Consider the following 18,809-nt stretch of genomic DNA (forward strand, 5'->3'; position numbering starts at 1 on the left):
AAAAGTGTTAAATAGATTAAAAACTGGTGCCAGTGTCCGCAAAGGCAATGTAAAAGTATAACTGGATTCAAAAAAGAATTAGATGAGTTCATGGAGCTATATAGGTCCATCAGTGGCTATTAGCCAAGATGATCAGGGATGCAACTCCATGCTCTGGATGTCCCTAATCCTCTTGACTACGAAACTGTGACTGGATGATGGGATGGATCACCTGGTCATTGCCCTGTTCTGTTCATTCTCTAAGAACCATCTGGCATTGGCCACTGTCAGGATACTGAACTAGATGAACCATTGGTCTGCACCAGAATGGCTGTTCTTGATGTACTTTCTAGGATCACAGCTGAGCAACAGCACAAATCCTGTATGTACAGGCTGAGATTTTCAAAGCCATCTAGGGGATTTAGAGGCCCAGCTTCCATTAATGAGTAATGCAGTCTCTAAGTACTCTGTGTGGCTTTGAAAAATCTATCAGACGGTAGCAGCTCCAGCAAAGTCATTGGGTCATAGAATCATAGACGATCAGGGTTGGAAGAGACCTCAGGAGGTCATCTCGTCCAACCCCCTGCTCAAAGCAGGACCAACACCATTTGTCATAAATATAAAGGGAAGGGTAAACCCCTTTAAAATCCCTCCTGGCCAGAGGAAAAATCCTCTCACCTGTAAAGGGGTAAGAAGCTAAAGGTAACCTCGCTGGCACCTGACCAAAATGACCAATGGGGAGACAAGATACTTTCAAAAGCTGGGAGGAGGGAGAGAAACAAAGGGTCTGTGTGTCTGTCTATATGCTGCTTTTGCTGGGGATAGACCAGGAATGGAATCTTAAAACTTTAGTAAGTAATCTAGCTAGGTATGTGTTAGATTATGATTTCTTTAAATGGCTGAGAAAAGAATTGTGCTGAATAGAATAACTATCCCTGTCTGTGTGTCTTTTTTGTAACTTAAGGTTTTGCCTAGAGGGATTATCTGTGTTTTGAATCTAATTACCCTGTAAGGTATCTACCATCCTGATTTTACAGAGGTGATTCCTTTACTTCTATTAAAAGTCTTCTTGTAAGAAAACTGAATGCTTTTTCATTGTTCTAAGATCCAAGGTTTTGGGTCTGTGGTCACCTATGCAGATTGGTGAGGAATTTTACCAAACCTTCCCCAGGAAGTGGGGTGCAAAGGTTGGGAGGATTTTTTGGGGAAAGACGTATCCAAACTACGTTTCCCAGTAAACCCAGTTAAAGTTTGGTGGGGGCAGTGGAAATTCCAAGGGCAAAGGGTAAAATTAATTTGTACCTTGGGGAAGTTTTAACCTAAGCTGGTAAAAGTATGCTTAGGAGGTTTTCATGCAGGTCCCCACATCTGTACCCTAGAGTTCAGAATGGGGAAGGAACCTTGACACCATTAAATCATCCCAGCCAGGGCTTTGTCAAGCCGGGCCTTAAAAATCTCTAAGGATGGAGATTCTACCACCTCCCTAGGTAACCCATTCCAGTGCTTCACCACCCTTCTCGTGAAATAGTGTTTTCTAATATCCAACCTATACCTCCCTCAGTGCAACTTGAGACCCTTGCTCCTTGTTCTGTCACCACTGAGAACAGCCGAGCTCCATCTTCTTTGGAACCCCCCTTCAGGTAGTTGAAGGCTGCTATCAAATCCCCCCTCACTCTTCTCTTCTGAAGACTAAACAAGCCCAGTTCCCACAGCGTCTCCTCCTAAGTCATGTGCCCCAGCCCCCTGATCATTTTTGTTGCTCTCCGCTGGACTCTCTCCAATTTGTCCACATTCTTTCAGTAGTGGGGGCCCCAAAACTGAACGCAATACTGCAGATGTGGCCTCACCAGTGCTGAATAGAGGGGAATAATCACTTCCCTCGATCTGCTGGCAATGCTCCTACTAATGTAGCCCAATATGTCGTTAGCCTTTTTGGCAACAAGGGCACACTGCTGACTCATACCCAGCTTCTCATCCACTGTAATCCACAGGTCCTTTTCTGCAGAACTGCTGCTTAGCCAATCGGTCCCCAGCCTGTAGTGGTGCATGGGATTCTTCCGTCCTAAGTGCAGGACTCTGCACTTGTCCTTGTTGAACCTCATCGGATTTCTTTTGGTCCAATCCTCCAATTTGTCTAAGTCACTCTGGACCCTATCCTTACCCTCCAACGTATCTGCCTCTCCCCCCAGCTTAGCGTCCAGTTGATTTCAGGGCTCGCAGAGCGAGGCCCAACAAGCGCAACATGGGTTAAGAGGAGGGATTAACTCCCATCACACAGCCCTAGCTCTCTAGGGGACACTGCATGAGCAGTTCTACAGAGGATCTAATCCTCTGAGCAATCCCATCTTGTAGGTAGAGGTCTTCTCAATCCAGCAACCGGGAAGAGGGCTGGTCCTCCTTGGAACCAAGGCCCTCCCGCATAGTGCCATCACTTCCTTTTGAAGGCCTACTTCCCTAATGAGGGGAACCCAGCTGTGCATGACTCCGTCTAGGACAGAGAGTTATTTTTCCTTCCTCCCTATGGGTATATACACCCTAGCACATACAGCTTCCAAGCTGAGACCATGAGTGACCAGTGGAAAATACTGGGCATTAGGACTACAAATTCCATTAGAAATGCTAGGGCCCTAATTTCCAGAACTCTGTGGGGAAAATGTGTTTCTTTAGAGACCAAGCAAAGGGCATGTCAAATGAAACAGATACAAATGCTAGCCAACTAAAAAACAAACCAACCTACATCTTCCTGTAATTAAAGGCCTTGTATCCATTATAGAACAATAACTTTTGCAACTAATGTGACAAGAAAGAGGAACAAACAACTCAAACTAAAGGTGGCTCTGTCAGAAGTTTCACTTTTTAAAAAAACTAAGGAACATCTCTTGAACAGTGAGAAAACATGAATGACAGGAATATGAAATTTATTGGCACAAAGAGTTCATTCATTCAGAACCTATTATAGAGTCAATGGGATACAGTCAAAATCAAGATCAATCACCCAGTTCTCAAATAGTGTCAGTGAAGACACCTTGCAGCAATCTATTCAGAGTCTGAAAATTGTCTTATTTTGTGGGACAGAAAATCAAAGATCTCTGGCTGTTGGAAATGCATTGTGGTTCATTGCTTATGGAGTGCAGTAACTGTCTGTCAGTAATATTTTAAACCATTAAGACTGTAAAAAGAAGATATGCCTAGCATGATCTTTAGGTGGGAAGGATTCAGCTCTGGAACTATTTCTTTTACCTAAAAATGTAAGAACATAAGAGTGGCCATACTGGGTCAGACCAAAGGTCCATCTAGCCTAGAATCCTGTCTTCCGACAGTGGCCAATGCCAGGTGCTTCAGAGGGAATGAACAGAACAGGTAATCATCAAATGATCCACGCCCTGTCACCCATTCCCAGTTTCTGGCAAACAGAGGCTATGGACACCATACCTGCTCATCCTGGCTAATAGTCATTGATGGACCTATCCTCCATGAACTTATCTAGTGCTTTTTTGAACCCTGTTATAGTCTTGGCCTTCACAACATCCTCTGGCCCTTTCTTTGTTACCTATCTGCATTCTCTTTCTTTTTGTCAGGAGCTAAAGGTCATCCATTCAAACTGATGTTCTCTATTGGTCCCATTGTGCATGGTTAATCAGCTGGAAACCTCTTTGTCTTTTCCTGTGGAAGATGCCTGAAAAGAACCATACATGGCTTTAAAATAGCAAAAGCATGATGAATTAATGCATAGTTATTGCAACAGGCACATTTATTTATAAGCGAGTATCTACAAGCTTTCCAGGTTTCTCCAGTGCCTGCTTTCTTCTATCTGCTGCACTGAGGACTTTCTTCCTTGGGCCCAGCTGTATTTGTATGCTCAGTAGGTCTTCATTGGAACATAGCATGAGGGCATCTAAATCAATCTTTTCTCTCATGAAGACAGGAACAAACTCATTCAGATTCTGTGATGCCAGAAATACCTCAAGAGGGGTGCTCTCTGCTTCATCGTCATCCCATCCAATTTCATCCTCATTCCAAGGGACATCAAAATCATTTTCAGTGTCTAGCTCACTTGCGCTCTCAGCCCTTTCATGCCGAAAAAGCTCAGTTGGCATTTTAAAACTTATTTCTTCTTTCTCTGAGAACATCTCTTCAGCATTTATCCCTGCAGCCAAATTCCGTCTAAACACAATATTGCCAAGACCTGGCCGTTTGAAAATGGACACATGCTCCTGCTCGCTATCATCTTCGGAAATATTTTTCCCTTTAAAGTAATTACATAATTCATCCTCATCTTTTTCACTGAATACATCCATCACGGTAGTTCGCCCAGCCCTGTCATCTTCTTGGCCATTGCTTTGTGCTTCCTGATCACCTGTGTTTTCATCTTTCTTTTTTGTCTTCATCCTGAAAGTGTCCTTCAGATTTCTGGGGAAAGAGCCCAATGTATTAGAAATAAAGAAATTGGACACCTTTGTTCTGGAGGCTGTCCCACTGGCAGAACTCACTGATCCATACTTTTCTTTGTTATAATTCCTGGTCATTTCATGTTGGTGTTTCTCTTGGCGCTTTTCACATTCTTTTATTTGTTTCTCTGCATTCCTCGGGGCCTGGGCTTTGAGTTTGGCCACTCTTTTGGGATTCATTACTTTCTGTTCGGTAGCAGCTTTGTCTAGGATTCTGACACATTCATGCTGGTCCCTGTTGGCAGCTGCATCCAGAGGAGTGCGCAGATCATTATCCAGGGCAAATATATTGGCACCGAAGTTAATCAAGAATGAGACACAGTGAATGTGACCATTAGAAGCCGCATGATGGAGAGGTGTGTTCCCCCAGATGTCGCACTTGTCAGGGTCACCGCTGAAAAGCAAAATAGGAGTAAGGTGTGCATGTCAAAACACAGCTCAAACATAGCACTCAACGCAGTGGGAATGAACTGTGATCCAGGGCCAAATTCAGCACTGCTGTAAGTGGATGCAGCTCTACTGCAGACAAGTGGGTGCAAATCCACTGTCTTTAATGGTGTTGCACCTGGTTAGTCCAGGGCTGAACATGGCTGGATGTGTGGCCTGAGCTCTAATCCCAGCCCTAACACCAACGCCCTCTATGGTGCTGGGCAAACTCTTAGGGCTAGAACATGATGTGGACTACAGGCCCACACAGGCATAAGAACTCTCCTTTGTACCCTGGCTTGGGCTTCCCAGATCTTGACTCCAAGCCTTCCATGCTTGTTCACTAACCCCTTGAGCAGAGGGGTGGGGAGTGGGTGAGGGCATGCTGCACCTGCCAACAAGCCAGCTAGTATGACTGAGCTAACCCGTGGGTGTCATGCCTCGTGTTAACCAGCAACAAACTACCATCCCCCTCCCCAGCCTAGGAGAAGCTGGTCAGGAATGGTGTCTCAAATGGGCACTCAGAGAGTTTTACCATTGACTTCAATGGGAGTGGGATCAGACCCTAGATTCAGTGAAATCCTAGCCCCATTGAAGTCAATGGCAAAATTCTCATTGAATTCAATGGGACCAGGATTTCACTCAAAATGTTTTTAAGAATTATTGCTGAGCATTTCCTTTTGAATGTAAAATGCAGGCACAATGGGCTGAGACTACTGTATTTGACTACCTCAAAAAATACTTACAGTGTCCATGGAAGTAACTTTTATGATAGTTAATCGGTAAATTATTAGGAACAAAGCCCTGACGCTACACATTTGTCTTCACTGCAATTAAATATAGTTCAGAGAGAAGCTATCATTTTTCTTCAGCTCCTTTGTTCTTCTTAAGCTGTTTTTGCCCCTGGGTTTTTAAAAGCAGAAACTCATTTGAAAATAAAATTGTCATGTCCATTCATTTTAATTTAAAGCCAGTGGGAAGTATAATTTCTCTCTTCCTCTTGCATTAATTTCACACAAACCTGATGTCTATAGATTAGAATAACTTGGAATCTTTTCTCTCATATTAGGCAGACTTAAATGATATTATCAGCAGCTCAAAAGATAACAATGTTGTGCGTCTTATTACCAGTGTGGTCACATTTTCCCACAGCTTTTAAAGTTCAGAGCATGATTCACCTAATGTGAATGAAAGAGATTGTATCATAACAAAATCTCCAGCAGGCATCAGTCTCTGGCATCAAATGTCACTGGAAGAGACGCTTTAAATGATTCACCTTTAATTCTAAGTTATTTATTCAGCCCCCATTACCCTGGTATCTGAGCACCTCACAACTTCTCCTGTATCCTCACAACCCTGTGACATAGGACAGTGCTACCACTCCCATTTTACAGCTAGGGAACTGGAGCACACAGAGACTAAATGACTTGCCCATTGTCCCAAGGGAAGTATCTAGTGAAGTACGGAATTAAACCCAATAAGGCGAGCATCTTACTAGACCATTCTTTCTCGCATTGTGATGTGTATTAAAAAGGTGGTTGCCTATGTCCATAATTTTAGCCATCGATCATTTGTAATTTTTTTCTCTTCTGATGTCTTCCATCCTAGCATCTCAAAACACTTTGCAAACTAGGTGCTGATTCTAACTCAAGTCAATGGGACAATGGAAAAAATTAGTCACGTGTTCATGAATTTGCCCTCTTTGGGCTCTCTTGTACTCTTGGGCACTAGGAAGCAGCGGGCCTGATAACTCAAAGGAAGCTGATTCTTCCAGTCACTGGGGCTGCAAATAGGAGGAAAGCTTTCTTGCTTTCTCCTCCACTTGTGCAGTACACAGAGGCCAGGCACAATCTGGCCCTTCATGACTGAGGGCAAGTGCAATGTAGATGACAATGGCTCATTATTACTGCGGTTTTGTTTTACATTAGTATGAATACGTTCCAAGCTTCAGAGCCTGGAAATCTGCAGCCATTCTGAGGAAAAACTTCCACTGTATGTGAGTGTCTTTGTCCAGAAACTGTAGAAAACTGCTCTGCTTTGAGGATAAGAGGATTTTATTAAAAATAATAGCTACCAAGAAAATGCCATCTGACTGGAGCCTCTTTTTAAAACCTTCCAAAATTCAGCATCTCCCAGAGACCCAAACGGACATTTTTCAGACTAGAACAGTGTCTCTGTGAGTCACCGTGGACTACCTACAAAGTCAGAGAATCTCAGGTTAAAATGGGTGACGAGTTCCTGAAAACTGTAACTACTATTTGAGGCTCTAAATGGCAACAGCATCCCAAAGTTGTCATGTCTCAAGATGATTTGAATTAAAAGATATCAGATTAAAAATGAAGAGAGAAAACATTTTTGTGGAAGTTTGGATGCTCTGTGACACATGCCCTGACTTGTACGTCATAACACGAGACATTGGAACTTAGGAAAATATAATCTTATCTTCTTTTTCTCTGTTAGTTGCTCCTTCTCTTCTATCTTCTAAACATTGTGGGTCAAAAATTCAGCTGCTGTAAACTGATGTAGCTCTGCTGACTTCAGTAACTTCAGTAGAGCTATGTTGATATACCGCAGCTCGGGATCTATTTTTGCTTCTCTTAAGGTTATTGCAATGACCACACAGTTTATAGGTCTCCTTTATGGGTAATAAAATATTACTACTGCCACACCTAAGATCAGTGAGCAAAGAGGAACCTCGAGCTGTTACGCTTTACCATGCACAGAACTCATTTGCATTCTATAGCTTACGTTCTGTCTTTAAGAAAAAGACAAAACACATCTAAACAACTATTAATTTTTCATTGGTTTTCTGATCTTCCCTCTGGTTTATTGTACCTCATATGAAAGTACCTATTGATTTAATTTCCCTCCCATACTAGAAAGAACATTTGTTTCAATGGGACCCAGCACAGGAAAAAAAGGTATCCTCTAGTGAATCTTATTGCAGGATCAAAGCCTAAAAGACAGATTCAGAGGAAACAGAATACAGTGGGTAATCTAGAGGAGGGAGTGACTTTTTATGTTATTTTTCACTATTTGTACATTTAGGAATTAGCATTAGAAATATTACTGCTACCAAGTACCGAAGTAGAGAAAGCTCCTGGAGGTATACTCTATATTTAATTCCTTTTCAGTCTGCAAGAAGCCTAACTAAAACTCCAGTAACAGCTCTGAATGCTATCCAGGCATTATGGCTGTTTCTAATACTACAAACAGCAGAGAAATCATAATTTTGTGTTCAATCCTCTCTAACACCCAGTTCTGGCTTCCTTCTGAAAATCACCGTGAGGTTGTAGGTATTTACATTTACAAAATATCTGTATTTTGGAAACAAGTGGCATTAACATTTTGATAAAATGTATTGTTTGCTGCTGTGGACTTATCAAGGAGGCATTTCTCTGCTGAGCCAGTTTCTAAGGAATATTAAAACAAAGGGTGTGATCCCCACCACTGAAGTCAATGGCCAATCTCCTGTTGTCCTGAAGTGTTAATTGTGGAAACTGCTCCATGAAGGCAGCTCCCTGTAGCCCCATTGACGTCAATGGGGCTCAACTGGAATACAGGGGTCTGTTCACCTAGGGCAGTTTACAGGATTAGGGCCTAAGTCAGCGTAACTGAAATGAAGAAGCTACTGATACCAGCTATAAAACAAACTACAAATATTGGTTTAAATGTTAAGTCCCATTCCCACCACCACCACCATAACCCCAGCGTCACATCTAAGTCAATTAGAGAAGAAGGAATGATCTGTTTGCTCCACAATTTGCATTAATGGAGGCCAAATACTAGCTATAATTTTGTCCAGCAGGCTTTGGGAGACCAAGCTCTGCTATACTTACCCTCTCCTACATATGACTTCCACTGCCTCCAGGTACCCATGGTAAGCTGCCAGGAGGGTGGGTGTCATTCCGTCTTCATCTGAGGTATTGAGATCTTTTCTGGTGGCTTCTTTCAACAGGTCTAGGTTGCCATCCGCAGCTGCTTTGTGATACCTGGTTGACATTTCCAATAGCTCCCGGGTCCCCAAGGCTGTGTCTCTTGCTCTGAATTGCAGCTGAGATGCACAGCCGCACTTTCACTACCAGGATAGTTAGTTAATAATTACAAGCCGAGAAGTCAGCTTCAGCAGGCTAGAAATGAGAAGGCAAAGTTCATCCCCATAGAACTTGTCCAGATCTCTGCATAGTTAATGCAGCAGCTGTACAAATAGGTGTCTTGGTTTTCCAGAAGAATGACTGTGCCATTTGCCATTAACTCCAGTATTCTATATCTGAAAGGCATGTGGGTTTTGTTCATTTACCATGTGTCCCTACTCCCTTTTTTTAATACATATGGGGTGAAATTCTGACTACGCTGAAGTTATAGGAAACTTTGCCATTGACTTACATGGGGCCAGGCTTTCACCATTGGTGTTAAGATGAATCCTGATTTTGAGACGTGAAATACTGGAGGAAGAAGCATACCTTAGACTGGGCAGCATTTACCATTACCAGTGAAGCTGTTTACATTGAAGTCCCATCGTCTGTCACATAAGATGGAAATAAACCCAAGAATATGGCACTTTGCACCTATGTAGCCCATTTCATCCGAGGATCTTAAGGTGCTTCACAAATATTGATTAATGTAATAGGCATTGTTATCCCTATCTTACAGATGGATAAATGGAAGTATAGAGGCCCAGATGCTCAAATGTATTGAGGCACCTAACTCCCATTGATTTCAAGGGAAGTTAGAGCCTAAATACTTTTGGAATCTGGCCAAGAGCGTTTAAATTACTTGCTTAAGGTAACGTAGTGAGTTAATGCCAGAGCTGGAAATAGTACCCAGTAGTCCTGTATCGTAGGCCTCTTTTCTAATCACTACACAGCATTCCCTGCAATGTAATATATGGGCCTGACCCTGCAAACCCTTACTCCTATGAGTGGCCCCATTGATTTTAACAGGACTGCTTGTATGAGTAAGGGCTACCTGTGTGAGTAAAGACTTTCAGGATTGCACACTAATTCCAATTTGGAGATTCAAAATAGAAAGAGTAAACTTCCATTTTGAAGCAGAAGCTGAGGAGAAATTAAGGAAGATTGAGTAATAAAATGCCCCCTTATCATCTATCCTGGTCATGATCAACTTGCCATTTGACGTATTTTCTCCCCTTACTGTTTTCTATATTTAATTTGCATTTGACAGAACCCAATGCAATAATTAGGAACAACAGTATTTGAGCCTTTTACTATGTATTACGTTCCTAGGAAGAGTAGTGGTAGCAATTACAACCTGGCATTTTCGGTAAGTGAGGAGTCTAATTACTGACTGCAGTAAACCCTCATTTATTTCTCACAATGCATACCACATAATCCAGTGAGGTCTCTACACATGAGTTTTTTTTCAGATGCTGGTTAGGAGATCTTCAAGAGCTGAGTTTTTCATATGTTTTCCCATATGGAGAAAGAGAGTTGGACCAGACTGATCCTGGAAGGGCATGGTCCATCCCATCCTCTGGTGCCCCAGAAACCTTTCAGACTCTTCAGTAAGTGGCAACTTTGTGTGAATGTTTTACATCACTACCACCTATACAGTCATGCAGCAAAGTATTTACCGTGCTTCTTGCTCTGTTCCACAGGGCCAGAGAGGAACTGCAGTCTCCCTTTCTCAATATATTAGCACTTACTATATTCAGGTAGCTCAGGTCCTCACTCCCTTCCTGCATCTTCTTTTATACCTCTAGGCTGATGGCTAACTGATTCATCAGCCCTCCCAGCCTGATCAGCTAATGAACTGTATATCCCCAATCCGCCTTCTCTGGGAGAACTTATTGGTGCCTAAAAGATCAGCATGCTGGGTCACTGTTAGCTCCTAGCACTCTGCCACACACCTCCCTCCCTCACTCGTTGAATGCTGAGGTTCCTTTTCCCTGGCACCTGCTCTTCTTTAGAGGTGCCACCAGGTACCTTTTTCCTGTGCTTGCCCCCAGGGTGGTTATCCTTCCTCCACCCACTGAGCTCACACTTTGTGGGTGGGAGATTTGCCCATAATTCTGTTTCAGATCACTGGTCTTCACACCAGGACCCCCTTACCCTTATTCATTTGGGGCAGGGCATGTCCTAGCCCTTCATCATCTCATTTCCCCTCATTCTCCTTGTCCTACCAATGTATCTTGGGGTTCCTCCTATCAAGACCCTGGTAGTGAACATTCTCTAGACAGCCCATCGTCCTCCAATACTTTCAGGTTTCCTTTCCTCTGATGCCTGCTTGGCCAGTTCTTTCTTTTCTCCACTTTCTCCTCAGGAATGTTCATTCCTCTCTTTCATCCCCGGTTTTGTATCCCGTCATCTAGGGGTCTCTGGCTCCCCTACTTCGCGCCCTTTCTCTATGTTCTATGGCAGCTCATTTCCCTTCTTTCATGGGCCCTGGATGCCTACTTTCTTACTAAAGGGGAAGGGAGTCCAGTCCATCCCTAACAGTACTGGATGAAGACACCTATCCACACCACCAACCCCTTTTCCATCTGACCTTTCCCTAGATCTCCCGGGGTATCTCAGCCATTGTCAGTGTAGTTAAGCACTGGAATAAATTGCCTTGGGAGGTTGTGGAATCTCCATCACTGGAGATTTGTAAGAGCAGGTTAGACAAACACCTGTCAGGGATGGTCTAGATAATACTTAGTCCTGCCATGAGTGCAGGGGACTGGACTAGATGACCTCTTGAGGTCCCTTCCAGTTCTTTGATTGTATGATCCTAGGCTTACTGGATCATTAATAGATAAAAAGAGCCAGCAGTATCCAGTGAAGAAAAAAAATTGACCCACCTCAAGAAATGTTGATGCCAAACATTAAAATTACATACCGTGTCATACATGACCTATGGCTTCATACAGCTATGGTTTGCCTTTTCCATATTTAGCTCAGAAGCAGGGGAAGCAGTAAACACAACCACTGGCAAATGAAATAAATTTATATAAAGTATCTGGTGAGAAAACTATTGCTGGTGATGATGTTATTTGCCCATGGAGATTGAGACAGGGGCTGCCCATGCAAGTGGAATTGTGTTCTGAGCTAGGGCTGGATGAACCTTGCAGTGCCCTGATCCAGGTATACAGTAAGTGCATGGTATGAGAGATGAGACACTGTCTAGTGGGCTTGAATTTTAAATTGTTAGCTGTATCCCTTAGTTGCCTTAAAACTAGGGAGTTACAAAATAATATTTTCTATATGGCTCTCCAAAATTATTGGTTTCTATTATAAAGACAAATTTATTGGCTCCTGTAGCACAACACACTGATTTCTGAGTACTCTTAATTTCTCAAAATGAAAAAACCCACTTTTGTTTAGAATGTTAATCCTTCCGATGAAACAGGTTTTTTGTTGAAAATTTTAATTGGAGGCAAAGCAAAACCTACTTCAAAAAGAAAGAAACTACAGGACTTCACAAGCCTTATAGTTACTTATGTCACAGAAACAGGCAGCACAAAAAAATCAAACAAAAACTTCATTTAGTTCTAAAACCTCGGTGTTTGGTAGTCTTTATTTTTGTCGTCTTTCTAAAAACTTCAGCTTAAAATGTAATAAATGATTCAGGGTCAAATGAGCTGATTTCTTTCAGCCTGCATGGAGATTTTTCTTCTTAGAGGAGAGTTCAAAACTGTGAACTTTTTAAGGCCCCTGAAGGGTTAGAATGAAGCTTTTCTTTTTGTGCTGAAAGGAAGTTCCAAACCATTCCACTTCAAATTGAAATGTCTTACCAGGCTCAGGAGAAACTCTGCTGCTGTTGTACGTGCCATTGTAAACTAATGGATTATTTAACTAGCAGTTTTTATCTGTGATTGGATTTCTCAAGATCCATGATTATTGTTCTCCTATTTTCTTCCAAGGTCAGGATATAAATAAAATATAGGCTGATAGACACACTGTTCGGATTTTAAAAACCAATTGTTAGTAATTTTATTCACAACGGTTCCAGACAATTCAGAGCCCTGTTTTTCTTTATGCCCAAGAGAATGACAGAGCTGTTGTGCCATCTGTTTTGCATGAGCTATTATCCAGCACACCATTTCCTGACTGTACCTTTTGTGAATGGTAACTGCAGTATGGTAAAGCTAATAGGAGGGGGAAGCAAGTGTGTCCCCTCTGCTTGTCTAATGAAATACACTGCTGCTAATAGGCTCGGAGATGAATGAATCCAGTCACACTGGGTAATTGCGGCTACATGATTTGACGACGACAACAGCAACTGCTAACAACAGCAAGAGCTCAGTTGTCCAGTCCTTGTACAAGCAAAACTCCCACTGCAGTCCTAAATGAACTCTTTAACAGTACCTGGGTCAGTCGTCTCCCCCATATCTCCCCTCTGGGCTCCCAGTGAGGGGTTTGAGAGCATAGAGCAGGAGAATGTGGACATGTGGACCAACGCCCCCCCCTGCAATGATCTCCACTTAAGTGAAGTCAGTGGGGCTCTGTGCAGGCACAGGGGTCTGCTTGTGCACAGCTCATTGCAGGATTGTGGGAGCTGATGCCAGCTCTCACAAAGCCCCACCTATTTTCTACCCATCCATCCTCCTGATACTCACAAGAGCATATGTAGGGGCATTTGTAGGGCCAGAGGGAATGGAGGAGTGTGATCTCACTTAGGCTTATCTTCCTTCTAACCAACAATGTTCTTTCCTGCTGTTAGTGCTTAGGAGCAGATGGACATGATCTGTTCTTTTGCTTTTTGCACTCCTGAATGTCAACCCCACTCAGCAGATTCATTTTTCTCCCTGATAACTTCAGTAGCGCAAACAGCACTGAATAGAAAGAGAACGTTGCCTTTCTTGCCATCTGAAATTCTTGCCTCCTATTAATGTCTGACATAAACTGACACTCAACGCTCACAGAAAACTGTGCCCATGCTCAGAGGAGCTGAGTTTTCCTGAATTGCTAATTCACTGCCTCAGTGAGTTCAGGTGTTCAGGGCTAGCCTTGGACAATAACATTTTCTTCCAAAGTCAGAAAATCAAAGAGAAAAAGACAAAAGCTGAAGCATGGGAGATGTGCCAGTCTTCCGCAATGGAAGTGATATTATTCATCAGATAATAACAGTGCTTAGATACTGCAGGGATCAACGCTATAGAAGACCCTAAAATAGATGGCAAATATTTCTATAGTTTAATTCCTGAATTAATTATTTTTTCTACTGCACTAAGAACCTAATTATTCTTTCATGTTTCTACAATCCTAGTGGGTTGAATTTAATTTCCTGAGATGAGGAACAGTGGTTGTTTTCTGTAGTTTAAGTAGCACATTTTAAATTCAGAAATATAATAAAGCAACTATTTATTATCTTAGCATATTGTTGGTTAATCACCTTCTAAAAACTCATAAGCTAAAAGACTGAGACAATGAGCTTCTGGTGCTGCAGGTCCCTCTATGTTATGTTTCTTTCCTTCTATCCTTCTTATACATTGACTAGTCCATCCCTGCCCTAAGCTAACATGAGCTTTCTATTCTGTTTATAACCTGCTGCTACATATCCAGAAGCCACTCAGATCTGATAAGATCCCTAGGTTGTGAAATGTAGAAGCAAAAGGAAGGCATGTCCCTCCGTTAAAGGATGAGGATCATCTCCACCACCTCTTCCTGTTGTTTTTCCCCAAACTACCTGCACTGCCTTTGTCTTACCCAGATTGAGCTTCAACCAGCTAGCTTTCCTCCTAGCCCCGTCTCTCCACTGACTTCCAGGGACTTTGAGTCAGGCCCTGGGGAATCAAGTGAGTGCAACAGTGTACAATTTGGCCCTAAACTGGAAATATCAGGTATATAATTCAGAGACAAGGTGGCAAATCTCTCTCAACTTTTGTGACTTACTGTTTCAGGGATTTCAAAAAAGTGTACTTCTTACCAAAAATGGGCCAAATGCTAGTCCCACTGATGTCAATAGCATGTTCCCATTTACTTTATTGCTACTAAGATTAGCCAGTATCTGATCTAATCTATTTTAGGATTTTGGATAGTACCTATTGCCATAATAGGTAGTGAGTAATCTAGGCACCATATATTCTGCGTTGCCTTTCCATGCCCACTTGACATAGTGGTGTGTGACAGTGTTAACTCTGAATTTCCCATTATTTCATATAGACAATGATTACCTTAAAGGAACAGGTTTCAGAGTAGCAGCCATGTTAGTCCGTATTCGCAAAAAGAAAAGGAGTACTTGTGGCACCTTAGAGACTAACAAATTTATTTGAGCAGAAGCTTTTGTGAGCTACAGCTCACTTCATCGGATGCATTCAGTGGAAAATACAGTGGGGAGATCTATATACATAGAGAACATGAAACAATGGGTGTTACCATACACACTGTAACGAGAAAAGAAAAGGAGTACTTGTGGCACCTTAGAGACCTTTTCTTTTTGCGAATACAGACTAACACGGCTACTACTCTGAAAACTGTAACGATAGTGATCACTTAAGGTGAGCTATTACCAGCAGGAGAGCGGGGTGGAGAAACCTTTTGTAGCGATAATCAAGGTGGGCCATTTCCAGCTGTTGACAAGAAAGTCTGAGGAACAGTGGGGGGTGGGGGTGGGGAATAAACATGGGGAAATAGTTTTACTTTGTGTAATGACCCATCCACTCCCTGTCAAATAACATAGGTTCCCAAACTAGCTACAGTATCACCGTCTGCTGGTGCTATAGCAGCTTGGCTATGCAGAACACTGGTGACAAGCAAACACACTGCCAGCTGCCTGCCACCATTTATTATCCTAGCGCCCAACGCTTTGGTCCCCATCAGCATCTGGGACTCCAGTTCTTTTCTTCCTTTTCAAGCTGTTGTTCCTACCCATAATGCCGTTATCAGCGGGTGAGGGCGTGCCAAATGTGGCTGCAGATTACAAGTCCCTAAGAGCAACTCTGAGTATGAATATATAAACTGCAGAAAGAAAGATACGTAGATGTCTAAAGTTACTTAGACCTTGAACAAAACTACTGCACAATTCCCCCATGCACCAATTTAACATCCCACTCACTAATTACCATCTCTAATCTTAAAATTTTCTACAGTTCCTACAAGGAATCTTTCCATTTTCTGATCTCTGAGAAGTCAATCACTTTTAAAAATAGGATTCTCTGCATTTTTCTACAAGTCCGGTGAATTCAAGAACATCAGTAAAGCTGAAAGATAAAATAAATAACTCAGAGAGGTTTATAGAAATAAGATGGCAATCAATATTGGTCTAGTGATCAGTGCAGGTAACTAGATAGCAGGACTCCTCTGGATCCTCTCTGGAGCTCTGCCACTTACTTGTGCCTCAATCCCTCCAGTAAAGTCAATGGCAAAAAAACAAAAAGCCACTAACTTCAATGAGAACAGGATTAGCCTCCACACAGTCCATTTAAGAAGAAGAATAGGTGTGTGGTTAAGGCCCTAGTCCAGGAATCACAACCGCCAGATTCAAGATCTCGTGCCTCCTGTGTAACCTTAGCCCTAATCACTCTGTAATATAGATCCCTGTCTTATAGATGCGGGTAATAATCTGAACTTTCTCCCACCCTTCTTCTGTGCTCTCTATTTAGATTGCAAACTCTTCATGCCAGGGACTGGCTCTCACTCCATTCATACAGCACCTAGCACAATGGGGGTCGGGTGGGGTGTCGAGATGCTATCATAAAGCAAGCACTCATTAATAAGTGGCTTTGGGCAAATCTCTTTGTGTCCCACTTTTCTCCATCAATAGAATGGCATTTAACAAAGTATTTCTAGGCCTTTCCATCATACAGATTAATACTGACGACAACCATTCCTCTATTTCCCTGAGGGTTGGGAGGATTCATTCACATTGGTAACAGTTATGGCAAACTAGATATTGGGCAAACTGTCCCTCCTCAACAGAACTACCCTGGCAATGAAGATTTCCTGAGCGGGGGCTACTGAGGATAGTTCCCAAGCGTTGGGTAACCTACAAACCCCACGGCTGAGCACAAGGCTGTTTTAGTGGGCAGAAGAGCCCAGCAATGCCAAGTATTCTCCTTGGTAAGGGGCAAAGGGCTAGGGGAGCTTAAGGCTGCCACACAAAGTGTTTGTCTGTTTCTAGCTCGTCAGCTATATTGCCCCATCTTCCAGCGGAGGAGGAAAGGCAGTGGAAGAGCAGGGTGAAAGGAAAAATGGATACCAAAAATCATCTTAAAAGTGAAGGGAAACAGAAAATTGTGCAAAGGGGCATAAAATCCCCTTAAAGGAGGAGCTTTGTCCCTAAGCCGCCCCCTCCTCACTGATTGCAGCACAGAACGGGGCCAGGTGCAAACCATCAGCCTTAGAGTCAGCTGCTAGCAGGTGTTGAGGAAGCATCCCAGGTGTTTTCTAAGAGCTGCTGGTGTGCTGGGGCTGCAGCCCCTCCTATATAATCCCTGTAGCTGAGGAGGAGGTGAGTTTTTGGTGTTTTCATGTGGGTGGCTTGACTCTGAGCCATGAGGTTGCCTGTATTACAGCTAGGCTGGTCCTTTTACAGCATGTGGTAAGTGGGTGGGTTGTGTATAGGGAGGGTTCTGTTTGCTGTGCTGGCTTCTGAGCATCTTCTCTCTTGTTTGCAGGCTGCTTCTTTTACTTGGTTGCCTTATAGTGCCCTTGACAGCTGGTGTTACTAGTTCCATGGCTCTAGACTTCCCAGGTAACCAGGGCATTCACCTGATCATGGTTGGAGGGGGGGCAGGGGTGGACTTGTCTTGAGGCTGATAGGATAGTTTTACTGACCCTGGGGTGTGTTCCTGGGGTGACTCTCCTCTCCATTTGCTGGAGTGAGTGGGTTTTAGCATACTAACAGCCTGTATGCTGTCTCCTATCCTGTGTTGCAAGGAGTTGATATCAGACTGCTCACTTCCTCTTGTAGGGACGGTGTCTTGTCACACTGACAAAATGTTGATTGGGTTTCCCAGAGAGCTTGGAAGCAACTTCTGGCAGGTCCATGTAGTTGGTATGTATTGCTGCATGTTTAGCTAGGTTCTCAAGGCAACTTCTAGCAGCATAGCTGACCAGCTTACTCTTTCTAGATGGAAGTGGTGAAGAGATTGTAGACTGTGACTACATGGTGGATCATGAGAGGCTGACTGTAACTGCTCTGTATGTGAACTGCACCAGACTAGAGGTAAAACCGTCCCTCTGCTTTGGGAACATGCTCACTTGACAGAGGCTCCAAAGTGACTCCTCCTAAGTGACCCAACTGCAGTGTTGGGTCATGTAATGTACCATTTCTCTTTCCTGGAAGACTCCTCCTCCCCAGAGCACCCACTGAGGTGGTGCTTCCATGTAATAATGACTAATCAAATGGCTCCCAAAAATCAAATTCCTTCCTTTGAGTAACCCTGCCTCTTCTATAGACAGCAAATTCTCAACTTGAACATGTGGCCTCTGAGGGTTGGCTCTAATTGCTGATCTGAGGCAACATCTAGTAATGTAAAACTGTGCCACTGTCTTATTCTGACCAATGTGTTCTCTTGCTATAGCATGGCCAACACCAGCTGAGACTAGAGCTGCTGGTGCTCAACAAAACCATTGCAAGGGACAAGAATGTAACCTACAGTATTGGCTGTGATTCTCTTCAAGCAGATGAAGTTGTCCCTACTATTTTTACAGGAGCTACAAACTGTACTAAAGACTTCATGGCAGTAAGTGGGGCAGTTTGACAATCCCTTGGAAAGGGAACTGCTCTCAGCTGTAGAGAGGAGTCTGACACCTCAATGGCCTCTCGGTCAAATCTTGAAGATGTGTCTGTCGACTCTCTTTGGGTGGTGGGAGTAAGGAAATAAGACTGAGTAGCAGGAGGATAGTGGATTTTCCCCTTCCTGATCTCTGGGAAGACTCAGATTAAAGACTAGCCTTCTTATTTGTAAAAACTCTAGCTAGTTACCTTTACCTCCTCCTTTGTGTACTTCTAAGGGCTTCCCTGGCTAGGCTTGGCACAGCTTACTGAATTATGTAGACCCCTCTATTG

At 43.1% G+C, this 18,809-nt stretch overlaps 2 protein-coding genes across 2 annotated transcripts in view; one reads left to right on the forward strand and one right to left on the reverse strand.

Annotated features, from left to right (window-relative positions):
• Window positions 1-3,712: 3,712 nt before the first annotated feature.
• Window positions 3,713-8,932, reverse strand: ANKS4B (ankyrin repeat and sterile alpha motif domain containing 4B). Its single transcript, XM_084640770.1, has 2 exons — window positions 8,693-8,932; window positions 3,713-4,821 (listed from the first exon to the last, which is right to left on the reverse strand). The coding sequence occupies exons 1-2, from the start codon at window positions 8,854-8,856 to the stop codon at window positions 3,735-3,737; spliced, it is 1,251 nt and encodes a 416-aa protein (XP_084496896.1). The 5' UTR covers window positions 8,857-8,932; the 3' UTR covers window positions 3,713-3,734.
• An 8,487-nt stretch (window positions 8,933-17,419) lies between these two features.
• LOC311527379 (uncharacterized protein) overlaps window positions 17,420-18,809 on the forward strand; it is an 87,187-nt gene continuing 85,797 nt past the window's right edge. Inside the window, exons 1-4 of the mRNA XM_084641298.1 lie at window positions 17,420-17,489; window positions 17,709-17,792; window positions 17,869-17,963; window positions 18,322-18,483. Coding sequence (XP_084497424.1) covers window positions 17,471-17,489; window positions 17,709-17,792; window positions 17,869-17,963; window positions 18,322-18,483 — 360 coding nt within the window. The 5' untranslated portion in view covers window positions 17,420-17,470. The remainder of the gene's footprint in view (window positions 17,490-17,708; window positions 17,793-17,868; window positions 17,964-18,321; window positions 18,484-18,809) is intronic.

This window comes from Lepidochelys olivacea, assembly GCF_965140295.1.
Source record: "Lepidochelys olivacea isolate rLepOli2 genome assembly, chromosome: 10".
Classification (NCBI taxonomy): Eukaryota; Metazoa; Chordata; order Testudines; family Cheloniidae; genus Lepidochelys; species Lepidochelys olivacea.

Excerpts from the sequence above, each read along its gene's own strand:
- ANKS4B (XM_084640770.1), bottom strand. The coding sequence starts at position 8,856 with ATGTCAACCAGGTATCACAAAGCAGCTGCGGATGGCAACCTAGACCTG. Across the intron at positions 4,822-8,692 it reads GAAGTCATATGTAGGAGAGG|CGGTGACCCTGACAAGTGCG; the intron begins GTAAGTATAGCA and ends TTTGCTTTTCAG.